This window comes from Macaca mulatta, chromosome 5 (genome assembly GCF_049350105.2).
Source record: "Macaca mulatta isolate MMU2019108-1 chromosome 5, T2T-MMU8v2.0, whole genome shotgun sequence".
NCBI lineage: Eukaryota > Metazoa > Chordata > Mammalia > Primates > Cercopithecidae > Macaca > Macaca mulatta.
In genome coordinates this window covers 159,803,453-159,822,964 of record NC_133410.1, presented here as the reverse complement: position 1 = coordinate 159,822,964, position 19,512 = coordinate 159,803,453, and the positions used below count along the sequence as shown (strand labels likewise).

General features: G+C 38.3%; 1 protein-coding gene across 50 annotated transcripts in view; it reads left to right on the top strand.

The window, feature by feature from the left end:
• SH3D19 (SH3 domain containing 19) overlaps positions 1-19,512 on the top strand; it is a 196,778-nt gene that overhangs the window by 89,526 nt on the left and 87,740 nt on the right. For 27 of the 50 annotated variants that reach the window (XR_013417323.1, XR_013417322.1, XM_078002322.1 and 24 more), the window contains one exon: positions 5,484-5,523. The exons of 1 other annotated variant lie outside the window; for it this stretch is intronic. Coding sequence is in view for 5 of the 49 variants with exons in the window: in XM_078002322.1 (XP_077858448.1) it covers positions 5,484-5,523 (40 nt within the window). In the remaining 44 variants the exon portion in view is untranslated. Of the gene's footprint in view, positions 1-3,657; positions 3,803-4,161; positions 4,202-5,132; positions 5,403-5,483; positions 5,524-10,069; positions 10,226-19,512 lie in introns of those variants that run through there. 22 more of the 50 variants (XM_078002356.1, XM_015139342.3, XM_015139338.3 and 19 more) reach the window with 9 other exon arrangements.

Sequence of the window (19,512 nt, the reverse complement as noted above, 5' to 3'; positions counted from 1 at the left end):
AAATATAAATAAAAATCAGTTTGGAGACACACCTAAACAAGGCTGTCAAATAGAAAGCAGAGGTAGATTCATATTAGTTGGTGTCAGTAACTTTGTAGAATGAGCACTGCCTTCTTTTCAAGTATGTGTGTGTGTGTATATATATATATATGCTTGAAGTATATACTTGAAATATATATTTATATATATATATATTTGCAGTTTTCTCTCTCTAAATATAAGAACCATTTAAAGTGTTTAGAAAAGTATTTGAAATTTTGATATCTGATAAGTAAAATCCCATCCATGTTCTATTTGTTTGGAATCAATTATGCAATCTTCTAAAGAATCACCAGAGTAAGATGTATGAACACTGGGTATCTTTTGTCTTATAATGGATGAATTCATTGTTTTATTTATTCTGCTTGTCATAAGTAAAGATGTAATGACATTGCTGCTGCAAATAATTCCTTTTCAGCCCCAAGGAGCCTTTAGTTAATTCTGAATGGCACAAAGGGTTTATGTAGGGTTCATCCATATTTTAAAAATGATATCTACTATATATACTCCCAAGCTGGAACTTAACAGTAATGCTTGGGAGTATGCTGCAGAATCACTTCATTGGTAATGCTCCTGCTAAAGATATTTTGATATGCCAAGATGAGATATAAGAGATTCACTTTGGTCGGGCGCGGTGGCTCACACCTTTAATCCCAGCACTTTGGGAGGCCGAGATCATGAGATCAGGAGTTCAAGACCAGCCTGGCCAGTATGGTGAAACCCCGTCTCTACTAAAAATACAAGAATTAGCTGGGTGTGGTGGCATGCACTTGTAGTCCCAGGTGAGGCAGAAGAATCGCTTGAACCTGGAAGGCAGAGGTTGCAGTGAGCCGATTGCACTCCAGCCTGGGCGACAGTGTGAGACTCTGTCTCAATTAAAGAAAAAAAAAAAAAAAAGATAGACTCACTTTAAACCACTTCTTACTCCATTGTGAGTATATCTGTGTATATTCATTCATATAGACTGAGCCTCCCCCCTAATTTCAAAGAATGATTTCAGGTCTTTCATTTCCAACTTAAGTTAGTAAAGTAAGTCCCTACCCAATGGGGTTTGATTTTTCTCTCCAGTTAAGTGATCAAAGCTAAATCATCAAAGCCTGAATGTCTTACAACAGATTCTAATAAGCTCCGAGTTGGCTATTCTTCTTAGTTTTAATCAAAGCAAAGATGGCATTTGCATTTTTGTCATTTCCATTTCAAAGTGTTGTTAGAGTCAGAATCACCCTGAATGGTTCCACATCAGTAGGATCTGCATAGCCGTACCCAAAAGCTGTCCCTGCCAGAACAGGGGCCCATTTCTGCATAAGTGGTATAACACCTAAATACATAAACATTGGAATCATGTGTCTAGATTACATGGAACCAAGTTGACATGAAAAGAAAACATGGATAATCTGGAGTTCTTACACAGAGTCCTTAACCCATGATAACATCCTACCACTCTCCTAACTGTTCTTCAGTCCCCTTGACAAACCATGGGTTCCCCCACTGCATCCCTCACATCTTCCTCACAGCATTTATACATATACAACCAACAGTCTTTGTGCCAGCTCTGCCTTGTTTTGTGTTTTTTTGGTTTTTTTTTGAGACAGAGTCTCACTCTGTCACCCAGGCTGGAATGCATTGGCGTGATTTTGGCTCGCTGCAAACTTTGTCTCCCGGGCTCAAGTGATCCTCCCACCTCAGCCCCCTGAGTAGCTGAGATTACAGGCATGCATCACCACGCCCAGCTAATTTTTTTGTTTTTTTGGTAGAAATGGGGTTTTGCCATGTTGGCCAGGCTGGTCCCAAACTCCTGACCTCAGGTGATCCACCCACCTCAGCCTCCCAAAGTGCTGGGATTACAGGTGTGAACCATGGCGCCCAGCCTCTGCCTTATTTTCTGGCTTTGTTCTACTTACAGAGTACTCTTCTATTCCTCAGTTAGCGTTGTTAACCATGAGGCATGGATGAGAGGGACAAGGAATACAAGAGGGGTGTGTGTGTGTGTGTGTGTATGTGTGTGTCTGTCATACATATCTACAAAACCATTACATGGTTACCCAGCCATGGCTACCCTCACACTGAGAATGTCCTGCTGGTCTTTGAGTGACCTAAACCATCATGCTCTGCTGGGCGGGCCCCTGGAATAAGTATATCATCCATAGCAAATGTGTAGCATTTGGCAAATTTTAGAGTTAAGGCATTTTATTTTTAATAACTCTTTTTTTCATAGAAATGGTGAGACTTTGGGCCAGAAAGTTATTCATATGATTTCTAAATATGCAGAAGTTCAGAAAAGCTTTAGAAATATTCTTCCCCAATTATTTGAAAATTGGAAACTCTAAAAAATTGGAAGGCTGAGCATGGTGGCTCATACCTGCAATCCCAACAATTTGGGAGGCCAAGGCAGGAGAATCGCTTGAGTCCTGAAGTTTGAGACTAGCCTGGGCAAAATAGGGAGACCCTGTCTCTACAAAAAAAAAATTAATTTGCTGGGCATGGTGGCATGTACCTGTAATCCTAACTACTTCAACTACTTGGGAGGCTGAGATAGGAGGATCACTTGAGCTCAGGAGCTCAAGGCTGCAGTGAGCCGTGATTGCACCACTGCACTCCAGCCTGAAGTACAGAGTGAAACCTTGTGTCAAAAAAAAAAAAAAAAAAAAAAAGAAAGAAAGAAAAAAGAAAAAATTCGGAGAATGTGCTGAAGAGTATTTGGTTTGAAAGAAAATCCATACACTTAAAGCACTCTATATAGCCAAATTAAATTTCCATGTTTGCTGTAGATCTGTTCTCATTCTTAAGGGGATTTTATCCAAATGTTTTGTTATTGTTGGCAAGAAAGCAGATTCTGAATCCACCCTCGTGATTTGTTTTGTTCAGTCTTGGCTTTTGGAACAAAATAATAACCACTTACTATTTTGCCAAAAATTTATTTCTGCTAATATATTTCTTGACAATTGCACAATAATCTTGACTGTCATGAAAATTACTTTGTTTAAAATGTAAGTATATGAAAAAGTATAAGTAGATAAGACACACAGATACGCAACACACACACACCATTATTTATATGTATTAAGCTAAAATATGGCTCTATGGCAAAATGTGAAATCAAAATATTTGTATACTTTGAGGGAAAAGATCAAGCCAAGAACATGTGTTTCAATTTGTTTTTCATTGTCAAGAGGTGAGGGATGGGAAATATTGTGAGTAATGGATAATTTACCCTTACCCTCAGATTATCAACTATATGAGTTCTTAGGAGTAACATTTTATAAGTACTGTGTATCTATATTTACACAGGAATGTAACACAGATAACACTAATAGTGAATTTGGGGGAAAATTTTTAAAATTTCCCCCAGCAGATAATCAAGTCTTTTCTTGAATTTTAATTACTGGTTCAATAGAGAAGTGCTATGAGAAGGCATTCGTATTTTCTTAGAGCAGAAAGTGTAAAAATGACTGTAGAATTTCCTGTTTTAACCAAGAATGAAGGAGAGCTGTGAGCCATTTGCTTCCTGAGTGGCCACATTCCAGCTGTGCAGACTGGTCATAGCACATCTGCCAATCAGAACAGGCCCTGGAGGGAAGCCCTTGGATACTGAGTCTTGTTTACATGCATCGTGACTCTGTTTCTCCCTTCCTCTTGTGTGTTGTACCACTAGGAAGATTAGTGGGGAAATTTGCTATTACATGCCTAAATAAACTATGAAGCTAGGATCACAGCCACAGCAAATGATGTTCTGGACAGAGTTTTAGCTCGACTTTAGCCACAGGTAAGAGTTGTTGCTTTGTTATATGAGGATAGCTAATCTGTATTCAGTTTCTGGCTTTACTTTGAGACATTATACTTCATTTTTGTAGCGAAGTTAGCAGGCTAAAAACTGGAGAAGAATGATTGAAAGAAATGACTTAAATGTGCCCTGCGTTACTATGACTTTAAAATCTTAATGCTCATCAAATGAAAAACATGATATTTTCATTTAAGGGAGGAGTAAAACCAAGTTAAATTAAAACAGAAAAGTTTTAAAAGCTGCAGTAATGCTAAGTCACAGTGTAGAGAAATTGGAACCAGAAATGTGCTAACACTCTGTGTTTGGAAAGCATTATATCTAAGCAGACATGCTTTATTGTGGATCTTTTTACTTACTAGTCTTTCAGAGAACAGTGTTTTCGTGAGTACTAACTCTTTGGCTTTGACAAACATTTCTTTTTTATTATGAACTCATTCAGAAAGAATTGTTACATATGTTTAACTGTATAAATCCTATTCCTTTTCTTCCATATTTCTTTCTAGAAGTTTTAGAGTATGTTTCATAATCCTCTTATTCTGTTCCACCAGCAATAAAATTAAGGAAAAACTAAAAGAATTCCTGTCTAGTCTTTATGTTGCCATTAAATTCTATCTTGTTAGCATTAATTCAGAAGATACTATAGAAAACTGTATTTTGATAATATTCCATAGGATTTTTTCTTAAAGTCATTGCTTAGGATATGTTGTGGTTTGTATATTGTTTTACATTGTTTATTTTTGCATAACACTGTGGCCTTTTACTTCATTTATTTTTAAATCTTAAGCATATAGTGGAGGAAAAATTGTTATTCAGATTCAAAAAAGACAACCTGTGGGTTTTATGATTATTTCTCTTATATATGATAGTCTCAAGGTTGATTAATAGCATTTTACAGCAGTCTAGAGAGGCACTTTTGAAAAGTTCAAGCATCTGTGCTCTTATTTCTTACCCTATAGCAGGGTTTCTTGACCTCTGCACTACTGACATTTTGGATGAGATAATTCTTTTGGTGAAAGGGACTGCCCTATGCATTGTAGGACCTTTAGCAACATTCCTGCTTTCTACCCATGAAGAGCTCCCTTCTTCCCAGTTGTGACAATCAAAAATTTTATATGGAGGGCACATTATATCTAATTACTGGAGAAACATTGAAATCCAACTTCTGAAACATTCTGGGTGATAGATAGTTAAGGGTGAAGCTGTATTGGTCTTAGTATTTGCAGATGTTGTAGCTGACTGTTCATTTTTTCCCCCTCCCCATTCTGTTAGAAGCTTCTGCCAACCATGATTCATGGAATGATTTTTTTGAGCTGAGTAATCTGTGGCTTTGCAGTTTCCTTGCTTTCTTTCCTTAGCTAAATCTCTTCTAGTGTTAGCAAAGTATTTAGCACGGGAAAGATCTTTTAAAATGAAATAATACATGTAACGATACGTTTTCCAGGTAGATGATTTTAACAAACCATAAGCTTTTACGCCTGTCCTTCGTGGTGTCTTTTCTGCCTCTGTCAGGCGAACTGTAATGAAGAGCCTTACAGTTAGGAAGACACAACTGCCTCTGAACAGTCCTTTGTGAAATCTAATGGTGTGGCAGTTGGTATTTAAAAACTTCTTTCCAGAGCTTTTAAAGAACATTTTCACATGTAACCATCTTCTTTCTCTACAGATCGCAACGAACGAAATAAACCAGAACACCGTTCTTCAAGGTATGAATTTACAGTATCTAATAATTCTGTATAAAGCTTCTTATTTGAAAAGTATTGTTGGGAGGCAATGTAAGTGTCCTCTTTAGAGTTACTGTCTATTGGAATCTTCTGTGGCATTCAGAGAAGCTTCATAAGGGAAATCTTGTTCGTTCTCTGAATAAAAATTTCATATAAAACTATTGACTACCTGGAAAACATGTTTTATTTTAAGAATTCCTATCAGTGACAGATATATTTTCATAAAAATTATTTTACTCTCATTTCTTTATTTTTGTGACTTATTTTCCTCCCCTCCCTGTAACCAGTATTTTTATAAGTGTGTATTGCTGTTTTCCTAATCATAAAATGAATATAGGCTCCCTGTAGAAATTTAAAAGATATTTTAAAAATACAGAGCATGAAAAAAGCAGAACAAAACAAAACCCAGACTGCCTTCCATCAGCCAGCGATGGCTGGCTATTGCTAAAATTTTGGTACGTTTCTTTCTAGACTTTTAGATTATATGTGTGTATATATATTCAAATGGATTATTTTATATTTTTGTTAGGTATTTCAAGTGGCGGGGAAGGTTGTATCACTTAAGCTCTCAACCACACTGAGTGTATTTCACTAGAATTCTCTGACACTGAAGAGTACATTAAAAAATCCTTGTCAAAGTTAGAGATGAAATATTGTCTGACTTCTCATAGGCAGGACTGACAGGCTATATTTAATATTTTTAACCCAGTACTATGAAATATTATAATTTTTCTAATATTTATTTCTTTTTATTCCACATTCCACCACCTTTTAAAAATATTTTATGTTGTGGGAATTGTTAATGTACTCATTGGGTTGACTGCTTTGGTAAACCAAATCCTCATTGACCTCAATCAATAAAAATATAAAATCTATAAACATTTCATTACTTAGAATAGCAATGCATTTTGCAGAAATTGTCAATCAAAATAAGTTAGTGAGACCTAATCTGAGAGAAGAATATAGCTGGATATTTAGAATATTGACTGATTTTTGTTTTCCAGGTACAATTTACATATGTTAAAATTCATTCTTTTTTGTGTATAATCTTATTAGTTTTGACAGGCATGTACAATTATGTATCTACCACCATAATCATTAAACAGTTCATAAGATTCTTTTATTTTAGATACCTAAAGAAAAATAGCAGCCAGGCATGGTGGTTCACACCTGTAATCACAGCTACTTGGGAGGCTGAGGCAGGAGGATCGCTTGAGCCCAGGAGCTCACAACTAGCCTGGGCAACATAGCAAAACACTGTCTCATCTCTGTTAAAAATAAAAATAAGGCAATGTTAGAGAAAGGACTTTGACAGCATGCTTAACTGTGAGTGACATAAAGTTGGAAGGGTAAAAAATACTTAGGATGGTAAAAACAGGATCCCTAAGAACTTTGACATTCTGAAGATTGGACTGAACTGAGCAATATGAATTTTAATAGGTGCAAATGCAAATCCTTAGAATGAAACACCAGTGGAACATAAAAAGATAAGGGAGATGTGACTTAGCAATATTTTTGAAAAAGTCTGAAGGACTTAGTTCTTCATAAATTCACCATGAATCAAAAATCTTATGTCATTACGTCTACCTTCCCCCAAAAAAGTCTGCACTGATTTGATTACACTGAAAGAAGTTTAGTGTTCAGTCTAAAAGTGGTAGCTCTAGATCATACTTTTTTTTTTTCTTTGAGACGGAGTCTCGCTCTGTATTTCAGGCTGGAGTGCAGTGGCGCAATATCGGCTCACTGCAAGCTCCACCTCCCAGGTTTACACCGTTCTCCTGCCTCAGCCTCCCAAGTAGCTGGGACTACAGGCGCCCACCACCACACCTGGTTAATTTTTTGTGTGTTTAGTAGAGATGGGGTTTCACCCGTGTTAGCCAGGATGGTCTCGATCTTCTGACCTCATGATCCACCCGCCTCGGCTTCCCAAAGTGCTGGGATTATAGGCATGAGCCACTGCACCTGGCCTAGATCATGTTTTTGATATTCTATTCAATTCGGGGTCCATAAGACCTTGAAAATTTTAAGTATGCAGTGGATTGGCTATATAGATACCACATGGGGACCTTAAAAAACAAAACAGAATCCCATGCCCCACCCCAGAGATTCTGTTTAATAAGTCTCGAATGAATCCTCAAAATCTGTATATTAAACAGTGATTCTGATGCGTAGTCAGGTTGGGGACCACTGGTCTAGAATATAGCAGCGGAGTTGGGACAGGGAAGATGAAAAAGAAGAGTAAGATAAAAGTCAAAGCTAAACCATAGGAAGACTGGTGTGAGGAATTGGGAGAACTTAACCCAGATGTAGAAGTTTGGGGAAGTGCATGGGATGGAAATGATAACTGACTTCAAACACCCAGAGGCTGATACGTGGAGGAAACTAGCAGAATTCTTCCTAATAAATACTGTTCCCTACTAAGAGGAACCCTGGCCGCTGGAGGAATGGCAGATTCTGGGTCTGGGCTAAGGGAAAATCAAGATGATCCTGGACATCTAGTTGTGGTAGAAAGCTAGGAAGTGCTCAACTAATGGGGTCATGTTGAAAAGAGAGATGGTAGCATCAAGGGATTTTCACTGGCCAAATTTTGGGGTAATTTCAGTGTCCAAAAAAATGATGATAATGGATCCCATGTAGAAGAAATGACAGAACTTAGAAAATCATCATTTTGTAATTCTCAAAGTAATAGTTGATGCAGGCAAAGATCATCAGTGGCAGCTAAAACTTCTGTAAAAAGTTGTTGGGAAACCAAAAGATACCAGCTGCTGTTAAAAAAAAAAAAAAAAAAAAAAAAAAAAAAAAAAGAAGAAGAAGAAGAAGAAGAAGAAAAGGTTATTGGGAAAAGTTGTTAAAATATCACCCCATAGATCAATTTTTAATTGCAAAGGGGGAAAATTTACCATTTCAATGGAGAGACCTAGTGGTCACCATCTAAATCAAGTGGTCAACATGTATATTATCACTAGTGAGATAAGTAGTACACTTATGTAGTAGTCCTAGGGAAAAAAAAAATGCTGGGAGAATATTCCAGATAACAAGAGACCAAAGAGGCCGGGCGTGGTGGCTCACGCCTGTAATCCCAACACTTTGGGAGGCCAAGGCACGTGAATCGTTTGAGATCAGGAGTTCAAGACCAGACTGGCCAACGCGATGGCCAACTCCGTCTCTACTAACAATTAGCTGGGCATGATGGTCCACACCTGTAATCCTAGCTGCTTGTGAGGCCAAGGCGGGGGTTGCAATGAGCCAAGATCACACCACTGCACTCTAGGCTGGGCAACAGAGTGAGACTCTGTCTTGAGAGAGAGAGAGAGAGAGAGAGAGAGAGAGACCAAAGATATATTGACAACCAAATCTAGTATGTGAATTAAAAAAAAAAATCTAGGACTAAAAAGTCCCAACTTTAAAAAAGGTTGGGGAGGAGAGAATTTAAACATGGATGTTATTTTAAATAATATTTTATTAAACATTACTTTTTAAGGTGTAGAATAGAAATGTCATTATGCAGGAGAATGTGATTCTTAGGAGATATATACCAAAGTATTAATATAAGGGTGATAGAGTTTTATGTTAGCAACTACATCTCAATTCAGGGGGAAAAAACCCAGGATGAGCAATAAAGAAGCAGATATTGGAAACTATTAATAATTGGTGAATAGATGAAAGGCATATCGGTGTTACTTATACTGTTTCTTCAGCTTTTTTGTAGACATGAAAATTTCAAAATAGAAAGAAACAGTGGAGAGAACTGTTGTGTGTGTTCCTGGGAGTCCCGGAGGACGGAATGCACCTCTGTGGGTGGAACTTGGAGGGAGATATATTTCTACACAAAATGAGGAAGAATTTCCTGACAGAGCTGGTCAAAAATGGAATGGGCTACTCTGTGAAGTAATACTGTCAAAGAAAAGCTAAACAAGCTAGCGCTGGAAATAAAAATAGAGAAGATTGACGCATGGCTAAGTCATTATTCTAGATGGCTCCAGCTCCTTGCACACTAATAGCCAATAAATATCTCTTGTGAGTCTCTGTTCTGGCTGAGGATACAATAGAATATAAGAAGAAGTCTCCAGGTTGATGTAGGGTCCATTATTGTGGACTTACACTCCCAATCTCTGAGAATCTATTGACCCTAAAGTGAAGTTCCCAGTCTTTACAGTTATATTTTAGGCAATGCTGTGGTACTTTTGAGGGTATTCGGAAAGTATTCTCTGTATTTTTAATCTCTTATTTATACTTTAGTATAAACAAGTTCTTTAGTACTGTGTTACTGGTCTTGGTAACCCTGGCACTTAGTAGATTGCCTGGCCCACAATAAACAATAAATAACTGTTGAATAAATAAATGCCAAAGGTATTTTGAGGAGAGAAAGGGAAATGGCAGTATTTTTCCCTTGCAAATCAGGAAGAACCTGACTCTCAAAAGCTCGCCCACAACTATTATTGGATATGTGTGTTACAACAGCAAGAAGTAATGCCCTATAAGAAAGGGGAAATGTTTTTTTCAGGAAAGGCCTTCCTTTTCTGTCCAGGGTATCTACTGACATTGGCGGTGACCTGTTCTTCTCCTGCCATCCTCAGCTGAGCAGGGCTACCCTGCCAGGCCAGCAGTGCATCAAGCAGATTAATACCTGCTGCATCAACAGAGCAGAAAGAAGAAAATATAAACAAAAAGTCATTTAATTTTGGTATGTTTTTCGGTTCTCAGGCCACTCAGCAACAAGAATGATGGGCTCAAAGCCCCGCAGGGATAACAGAAATGCATTTCTCTTGTTTGTGTTTTTAGAGACCACGCACTCCTATAGCTTTCATAGTAAGAGGTGAATAAATCTGGGACGTCTGCCTGTTCTTTCACTTCAGTGCTAGACTAAGAAGGAAAACATAATTCTTGTCAAGTTAAACGAAAAGTTTTATCACATGTAGGCCAACACCAAGACCCCAAGCCAAAGGTATCCTGGGTGTTTTTCGATTACTTTGTTTTGATGTTGATTTGCTTGCTGCCGATTGATTGATATACATGTGAGAAATATCTAAGTTGTTCTTGTCTCAACCTTATTGGTTTAAACACACCATTTCCCAAATTGATGTCCCACAGAACTCTCTTCTGTAGATTATTAATCAGTATGTCAAGAAATAAGTGTTAATATGCAGAAAAGCTTATGAAATGGCGAGTTAAAGAAAATTAGACATATTTCTTTACTGTGATGCTCCTCAGAGTCTTTGATACACTCAAGTACATTATAAAACTCCAAGTGAGAGCTATACTACACACCCATTTGAAAATTTAGTTGAATTTATAACTTCTTTTCCCAGACATAGCTATTAATAACATCTAGAAAAAAGTACCATGGAATGGCAGTTTGGGAAACTAATTAGAGGGAAGTAGGAGCTAAAGATAATAAGAATGTTAAGCCCTATGGCAGTCAGTGCCACGAACAGAAAATTAAGAGCTCTTTTTACCACCCCACCAGCTCTAAATAATAGATCTTGATGACTTAGGGGTCTGAATTACCACCTAATTCATCTCAAATGTTTTACCTACTACAAGGAAATATTTTACAGAAGCAAAAAAAGAAGGTGGCAAAACAAAGAACCTTAACTCTATTTCTCAAAAATTGTCATTTGAATCTTGGCCTCCCTAAAGCCTTCTTACAGTCAGCTGTCATAATCCCCTTTGATATCCATTAATAAAATTAAATGAAATTTCATTAAAAATCATAGAAGCCTATTATGGGGAGGGGGGAGGGGGGTGGTGGTATTGGGAGTTATACCTGATGTAAATGACGAGTTGATGGGTGCTGACGAGTTGATGGGTGCAGCACACCAACGTGGCGCAAGTATACATATGTAACAAACCTGCACGTTGTGCACATGTACCCTAGAACTTAAAGGATAATAATAATAAAATAAAATTTAAAAAACATCATAGAAGAAAATGGAAATTCAGCAAAGTGATTCTAAAATGTGTAAGGAAGAGCAAGACTAACCAAGGCAATTTTGAAGATCAAAGAGGAGAGGTGGACTCTTGTAAGTAATTAAGACAGTTTTTTGTCAGCAAACATAGAAATAGGTTGCTGAAGCAGACTAAAGAGCACGCAGACATAGATGAATACATAGAGTTCTGTGTCACGTGATACGATAGAGGCAACATTACAGATCAGTGAGGGAAAGCAGATGTCAACAGATGGTGCTTGAATAACTGATTATCCATATTTTTAATCTACACAGAATTTGATTTATCTTACGACATGAGATAAAAATCTAAAGAAATGAAAGAAGTAAAATGGAAACACTTTAAAGAAATGTATAAGAATATCTTTATGAGGTAGAGTTCTTAAGGTTCAGCAAATACAAACCATGAAGAAAAAGATTGATAAATCTGACTATGTGAAAATTTAAAATGTATGTACATGAATACATCAGAAGCACGTGAAAAGGGGAGTAATGACTGTGCAGTACACGTAGGCGACAAAAGTTAGTATCCAGGATAAAGAAAAACTATGTATAAGGAAGAAAAAGACAAGTAAATATGGGTAGGGGACACATAAAAGATGAAACCTAAGTAACCAGTTAATATAGGAAAAGATTCTTCACCTTGCTAGGATTAAGATGTGCGCTAACGTGATAATGAGATACCATTTCACTTCCATGGAATTGGCACAGAAATCTCAAAGACTGAAAATACCAAGTACATATGAGAGTATGTAATTTGGTACAACTGTAAGGAAGACTTTATTCAGGACCATCATGATAGGTATAGGGACAACTGCAATGAGGTTTTGCAATGGGGGAGATAGGTCGGGCTCAACTCATGAGCAAGTGGGAATTTATAGTAAAGGAGCAGGGTGTGGGGGTCAGTGGATAGAAAATTACTGAGAGGAAACATCGGGGATCAAGGGGATTAAGGCTAAGCTGACATAATAGGATTCTTGTTGAAGTCAGACCAGGGTAATTAGACATCACCAGGAGGATGGTGGGGGATTGAACCTGATCAGGTGTTAAGAGTAATCTGATATTGAAGATGAGGATTCTTGCTAAACTGACTTACTGCCAAAACTGGATTTTACAAGGAAGTACACAGATGGGACTGGGAAGAGATTCAGAATCTTTGTCAGTTCAGAGTAGCCCTGTTTGAATTAAGGATATGTAGTATGTGAGAACATGGATAAATCTCATAAACATAATTTTGGATGACAGAAGCAAGCTGTAGAAGGATAAATACAGTATAATACCATTTATATAAAGCAGAGGTCAGCAAATGGGTCAAATCTGGCCTGCCACCATTTTGTAATTAAAATTTTATAGGAACTCAGCCATGCCCATTTGCATATCATCTTGGGCTGCTTTCACATTACAACAGGACAGTTGTTACCAACAAGGACCACATGGCAAAACACAAACAATACATTGTTTGTTGTATATTTTTATGACTACATATAGGTACTAAAAGTATGAAAAGATGTGCGGAAGTCATAAATAGTGAAATTAGAATATTGATTATCAAATGGATGGGCCGGGAAAGGATCCACAGGGAGCTTCAAGTGTATCTTTACTGCTTTATTTCTTAAGCTAAGTGATAGGATTTGCAGTATTATCTATAATTTTTTAAACTCCTAGAAATTAGCTGGGCATGGTGGCTCATGCCTATAGTCCTAGCTGCTTGGGAGGCTAAGGTAGGAGGATTGCTTGAGCCCAGGAGTTTGAGACTGTGGTGAACTATGATCACACCACTGTATCCCAGCCTGTGTGACAGACTGAGGCCCTGTCTCTTAACAAAGGAAAAAAAAAAAAAAAAACTCTGCATATTTTCATAATTTTTTTTAAAAATGCCATCAGGAGACCTTGAATCCTATAACAGTGAAGAAGATGTTTTTATAGGGCATGAGTATAAAATTGAGTGAATTCTTTTTAAAGAGAAAAATTAAATAGAGGAAATAGTCAGGAATGTTCAGAAAACAATTGATTAAACACTGTTCAGATTTTACCTCTACTTATAGTCCTGCTCCCATGTCTCCTTTTACCAGAAGCATCTTGTATTTCTCTGAGAATTTTTGTCTCCTTTTTGTCACTTAAGAGTTCTACGAGTATCTCATGAAAACATTTTTTAGTAGTACAGAAACGTGTGGTGTCTGCCTTTATCCCATGGGTGACTTAGGAGTGGTGGTTCAGTGTCTATCATAGTCTGCTTTCTATGTGTATATATAGCATATATTTAAATAATATTTAGAAAAAAATGGCCGGGCGCGGTGGCTCAAGCCTGTAATCCCAGCACTTTGGGAGGCCGAGACGGGCGGATCACGAGGTCAGGAGATCGAGACCATCCTGGCTAACACGGTGAAACCCCGTCTCTATTAAGAAATACAAAAAAAACTAGCCGGGCGAGGTGGCGGGCGCCTGTAGTCCCAGCTACTCGGGAGGCTGAGGCCGGAGAATGGCGTGAACCCGGGAGGCGGAGCTTGCAGTGAGCTGAGATCCGGCCACTGCACTCCAGCCTGGGTGACAGAGCGAGACTCCGTCTCAAAAAAAAAAAAAAAAAAAAAAGAAAAAAATGGGGCTATATGTGTGTATGTGTAGTATGTGTGCTTATATGTATGTTTGTATATCTGTATATATACATATATATGTATTTCTGTCAATTTGCCTTTTTCACTTATTTAGAAAGTATTACCATGTCAGTTTCCACTTCATTATTTTTTTAACTACTGCATAAAAATTTCCAGTGTAACCTTATTATAATTCATTTAACCAGCCCTTTATTGATAGCATTTAGGTTGTTTCCAATTCATTGCAGTTAGAAATGATGTTGCAATAAGCATCTTTATGTTCATATCTTTGTGTATAGATATGTAGGAAAACCTTTATTGTTCTTCCAAGATAGATTTTTTTAAGTTCTTGTTTTCATTCACAATTACTTTAAGTTTTTAAATACTATATACCGTACATGTCTCTTTTCTTCCCAAATCTCAGATAGCTTCCTGGTGTTTGGTACTGTTCCAAGTTCTCTAGAGCCCATTACAACTTCCCTCCCCATAGTGTGACCTGCAATGTCACCCAGCACAGGGAGAGACTGAAACAACATGCAGAATGTTTGTAGCGCATAGTTTAGTACACTCCTAGTTAATAGTTGGTGATGTTAAAACTTACAGCAATCATTATATCATTAAGAATTTGAAAGGGTCTTGGTTCTCTGCATTGGTATCCTGTTGTTGATCTTATGAAGATGTTGTTGAAGATTTTATTTTGACACTTAACTATCATCACATTGTGGTTTAAATAGATTAGCTAAAAGCAAAAGATTTAATTTATTTTAGCTGTTCTATTTTCTAAGTATATCTATCAAAATACCATGCTCTGCTGAGGTTAGTTTAATACTGTAATTCTGTAGCATTTCCCTGACCATATGTTTTGATGCCTGTACCTCTATAAACTATGGCTGTGTGTAATTACTTTCTGGCATTATGTTTTCTGAGCTATAAGAGAAACATTACTTTTGCTGCAGCATCTGTAATGCCATAAACAATGTGAAACATTTCAATGTATACAGGTTTTGTGGGCGGGAAATTCTTTTGCAAAGGAAGATGTGAAAGGACCATTAACATTTTTTTGTTGTCCTGCAGAGAATACACACACACACACACACACAGAGTATTGTTTTGTTGTGGTTTTCAGAAATGTAACTTTAGCATTTCTCCCTAGTGTGATGGGAATGAAAATGAAGCATTTATATGGTGTATCAGTTGGGTAATTGAAAAGTTTTATTGGCTGGTCTACCACTGCCATGGTACTTAGTGTGGGGCTTTTCTGAAGTTGTTTCAAATTAAACTATCAGCAGGCAGTTAACTTTGGAACAGCAGCTGGTCCTGTGTTTATTGCTTTTTCTCAAGATGGGCATGTTGGCCACCCATTTCTCAGCAGTCTAGGGCGCATGGAACTCCTGGACCTTAAACTTTTTTCATCCTAATTCTTTCCTCTCTTCCCTTGGGTTATATTTTATATTAGTTATTTACCTTTCTGCAGTGTAATTTAGAAGTAGTTGTTTATACAGTTCTACAGAATCTCGGTTAAACAGCCTGTAGTCAAGTGAAATTTGTATACACCTTTGTGGCCCTCAGTCTGTCCTTAGGTTATGGTTTTACTCCAACTAATAAATATTCTTGTGCAAGTGGACTTTAAATTTTTATTCAAATATTTTCCCTTATTGAACACAGCATACATTACGTTCTTCAAATGTATTGATTATGACTGTATGCCACAGAAGTGTACCAGGTAATTCCTGGAAAAATCTTAGGACAGAATTGCTGAACAGTCGTTCATTAGCTCAGTCACCTCCTGTCTCATCAAAAGTAAACTGCTGTTGATCGGAATTCAGTCTTGTCCTTAAAGGTAACACCCTGGCCAGGTGCGGTGGCTCACGCCTGTAATCCCAGCACTTTGGGAGGCAGAGGTGGGCGGATCACAAGGTCAGGAGTTCGAGACCAGCCTGACCAGCATGGTGAAACCCCCGTCTCTACTAAAAATACAAAAATTAACCGAGCATGGTGGCATAATCCTGTAATCCCAGCTACTCAGGAGGCTTGAGGCAGGAAAATCACTTGAACCCAGGAAGCGGAGGTTGCAGTGAACCGAGAGTGTGCCACTGCACTCCAGCCTGGGCAACAGAGCAAGACTCCGTCAAAAAAAAGGTAAAACCCTTTCCTGAAACCAGAAATCGGCCCTGGTCCCAAGAATTCAATTTCAAGGTTAGAAGTATCTTTGTTGATTAGCAGCTCCTCTGCATAATAAATCCGAGCATTCATTTCTGCCCTCGTAATAAGTTTTTGCCACTTCTAATCTCATTTTAGTTGTAGGCCATGTTTCCAGAAATGCAGAGTGAGCAAACCGGCTCTTTTGCAACACTTCTAAATGCAGCAAAATTTAAGGCAGGAATCTGAAAGGACTCGTTGGTGACCTTCCTTCCTTTTGGACAGGAGGATTGAGAATCAGTATCCTTTGTTAATTAAAAAAATAAAAAATGAAAGGAAAGTATCGATTGTTTGAAGCCTTCAGAGTAACGTTGTGTCTACAATACAAACGGTCCCTCAACTATAAACCTGTTTCCTCAAGATAATGTTTTTCCTTGGCACACTGCCTTCTGCAGGCAGTTCAGGGATGCTATCAAGGAATGACAGGCAGGACTTAAAGTTTATCACTATCTATTGCCCAGTAGTTTCTCTTGGTTACGGATTCTGAAGAGAAACTCAAGGTAGAAGAAGCCTTGTAGACTGAACTACGGTCTTCAAAATATTTTCATGAGGCTGGGTGTGGTGGCTCACGCCTGTATTCCCAACACTTTGGGAGGCCAAGGCAGGAGGATTGCTTGAGGCCAGGGGTTTGAGACCAGCTTGGGCAACAGAAAATTTAAAAATTAGCCAGGCACGGTGGCATGCACCTGTAGTCCCAGATACTCAGGAGGCTGAGGCAGGAGGATTAAGCCCTGAGCCCAGGAGTTCGAGGCTACAGTGAGCTAGGATTGTACCACCACACACCTGGGCAACAGAACAAGACTCTGTCAAATAAATAAATAAATTCATATTATTAATTCCTGTCTCCCCCCCACCCCCACCCAAGACAGGATCTTGATCTGTCACCCAGGCTGGAATGCTGTGGTGCAATCATGGCTTGCTGCAGCCTTGACCTCCTGGGCTCAAGCAATTTTCCCACCTCAGCTCCCTAAGTAGCTGGGACTACAGGTGTATGCCTCCATGCCTGACTAATTTTCGTATTTTTTTTGTGGAGACAGAGTTCTACCATGTTGCCCAGGCTGGTCTTGAACTCCTGGGCTCAAGTTATCTACCCACCTCTACCTCCCAAAATACTGGGATTACAGGGGTGAGCAACCACTCCTGGTCCCAGTATCTTAAAATAAGACAGCCATGAAGTTTGCCACGTCGATTGACTCTTCCTTTCACAAACAATTTATCTGTAGCATGCAATGCTGTTTGATACCATTTTACCTACAGTAGAACTTCTTTCAAAATTGGAGCCAATCCTGTTAGATCCTACCACTGCTTTATCAACTAAATTTATTCTAAATCCTTTGTTGTCATTTCAGCAATGTTTACAGCATCTTCACCGGGAATAAATTCCACTTTCTTTGCTCATCCAGAAGAAGGAACTCCTCATCCACTGAAGCTTTATCATCGGATACATCAATTTGGTCACATCTTTAGGGTCCACTTCTAATTCTAGTTCTCTTGCTATTTCCACTACATCTGCAGTTACTTTCTCCATGGGGGTCTTGAACCCCTCAAAGTCATCCATGAGGGTTGGAATCAACTTCTTCCAAACTCCTGTTAATGTTGTTACGTTGGCCTCCTTCCATGAATCACAGATATTCTTAATGGCATCTACAATAGTGAATCCTTTCCAGGTTTTCCATTTACTTTGCCCCAGTTCATCAGAGGAATTACTATCTATGGCAACTATGGCCTTACAAAATATATTTCTTTAATAATAAGACTTCAAAGTCAAAATGACTCTTGATCCATGGGTTGCAGATTGGATGTTGTATCAGTGGGCATGAAAACAATATGAATCTCCCTGTACATCTGCATCAGAGCTCTTGGGTGACCAGGTGCATTGTCAATGAGCAGTAATATTTTGAAAGGAATCTTTTTTCCTGAGCAATAGGTCTCAAGAATGGGCTTAAAAATACTTAGTAAACAATGCTATAAACAGATATGCTGTCACCTAGGCTTTGTTATTCCATTTATGGAGCACTGGCAGAATAGATTTATCATAATTCTTAAGGGCCCTAGGACTTTCAACATGGTAAATGAGGCCAGATGCCCCTCACACGTATAATCCCAGCACTTCAGGCAGCCAAGGCAGGAGGATTGCTTGAGGGCAGGAGTTTGAGACCAGCCTGGGCAACATAGCAAGACCCTGTCTCTACAAAAAATAACAGTTAGCGAGGTATGTTGGCATGTGCCTGTAGTCCCAGGGAGGCTGAGGCAGGAGGATTGCCATGAACCTTGATCACAGCACTGTTCTCTGGCCTAAATGACAGAGTGAGACCTTGTCGCTAAAAAATAAAAAATTATTTAATGGTAAATGAGCATTGGCTTCAACTTAAAGTCATCAGCTGCATTAGCCTCTAACAAGGGTCAGCCTGTCCTTTGAAGTTTTTAAGCCAGGCATGAACTTCTGTCTAGCTAGGAAAGTCCTAGATGGAATCTTCTTCCAATATAAGGCTACTTCATCTACACTGAAAATCTGTTGTTCAGTGTAGCCACCTTCACCGATCATGTTAGCTAGATCTCCTGGATAACTTGCTGCAGCTTTTCCATCAGCACTTGCAACTTCACCTTGCACTTTTATGTCCTGAAGACAGCTTCTTTCCTTAAATTGCATGAACCAACCTCTACTAGCTTCCCACTTTTTTTGTGCAGTTTCCTCACCTATCTCAGCCTTCATAGAATTGAAGAGAGTTAGGACCTTGTTTTAAATTAGGTTTTGGCTTAAGGGAGTGTTGTGGCTGGGTTGATCTTCTATCCAGACCACTAAAACTTTATATCAGCAACAAGGCTGTTTCAGTTTCTTATCATTCACGTGGTCTGTGGGATAGCACATTTAATTTCCTTCAAGAATCTTTTTTTTTTTTTTTTTTTTTTTTTTTTTAATTACAGCTTTGCTAAATGTGTGGTGCAAGAGGCCTAGCTTCTGGCCTATCTCAGTTTTCGACCTGCCTTCCTCACTAAACTTAATCATTTCTAGCTTTCAACTTAAAATGAAGGAAGTGCAATTCTTCCTTTCACTTGAACACTTAGAGGCCACTGTAAGATTATGAATTGCCCTAATTTCAATATTGTTTCAAGGAATAAGGAGACCCAAGGAGAGGGGAAAAGATGGGGGAACTGCCAGGGGAACAATCAGAACACACACAACATTTATCCATTAAGTTCACTATTTTTTTTATTTTTTTTTTTGAAACAGA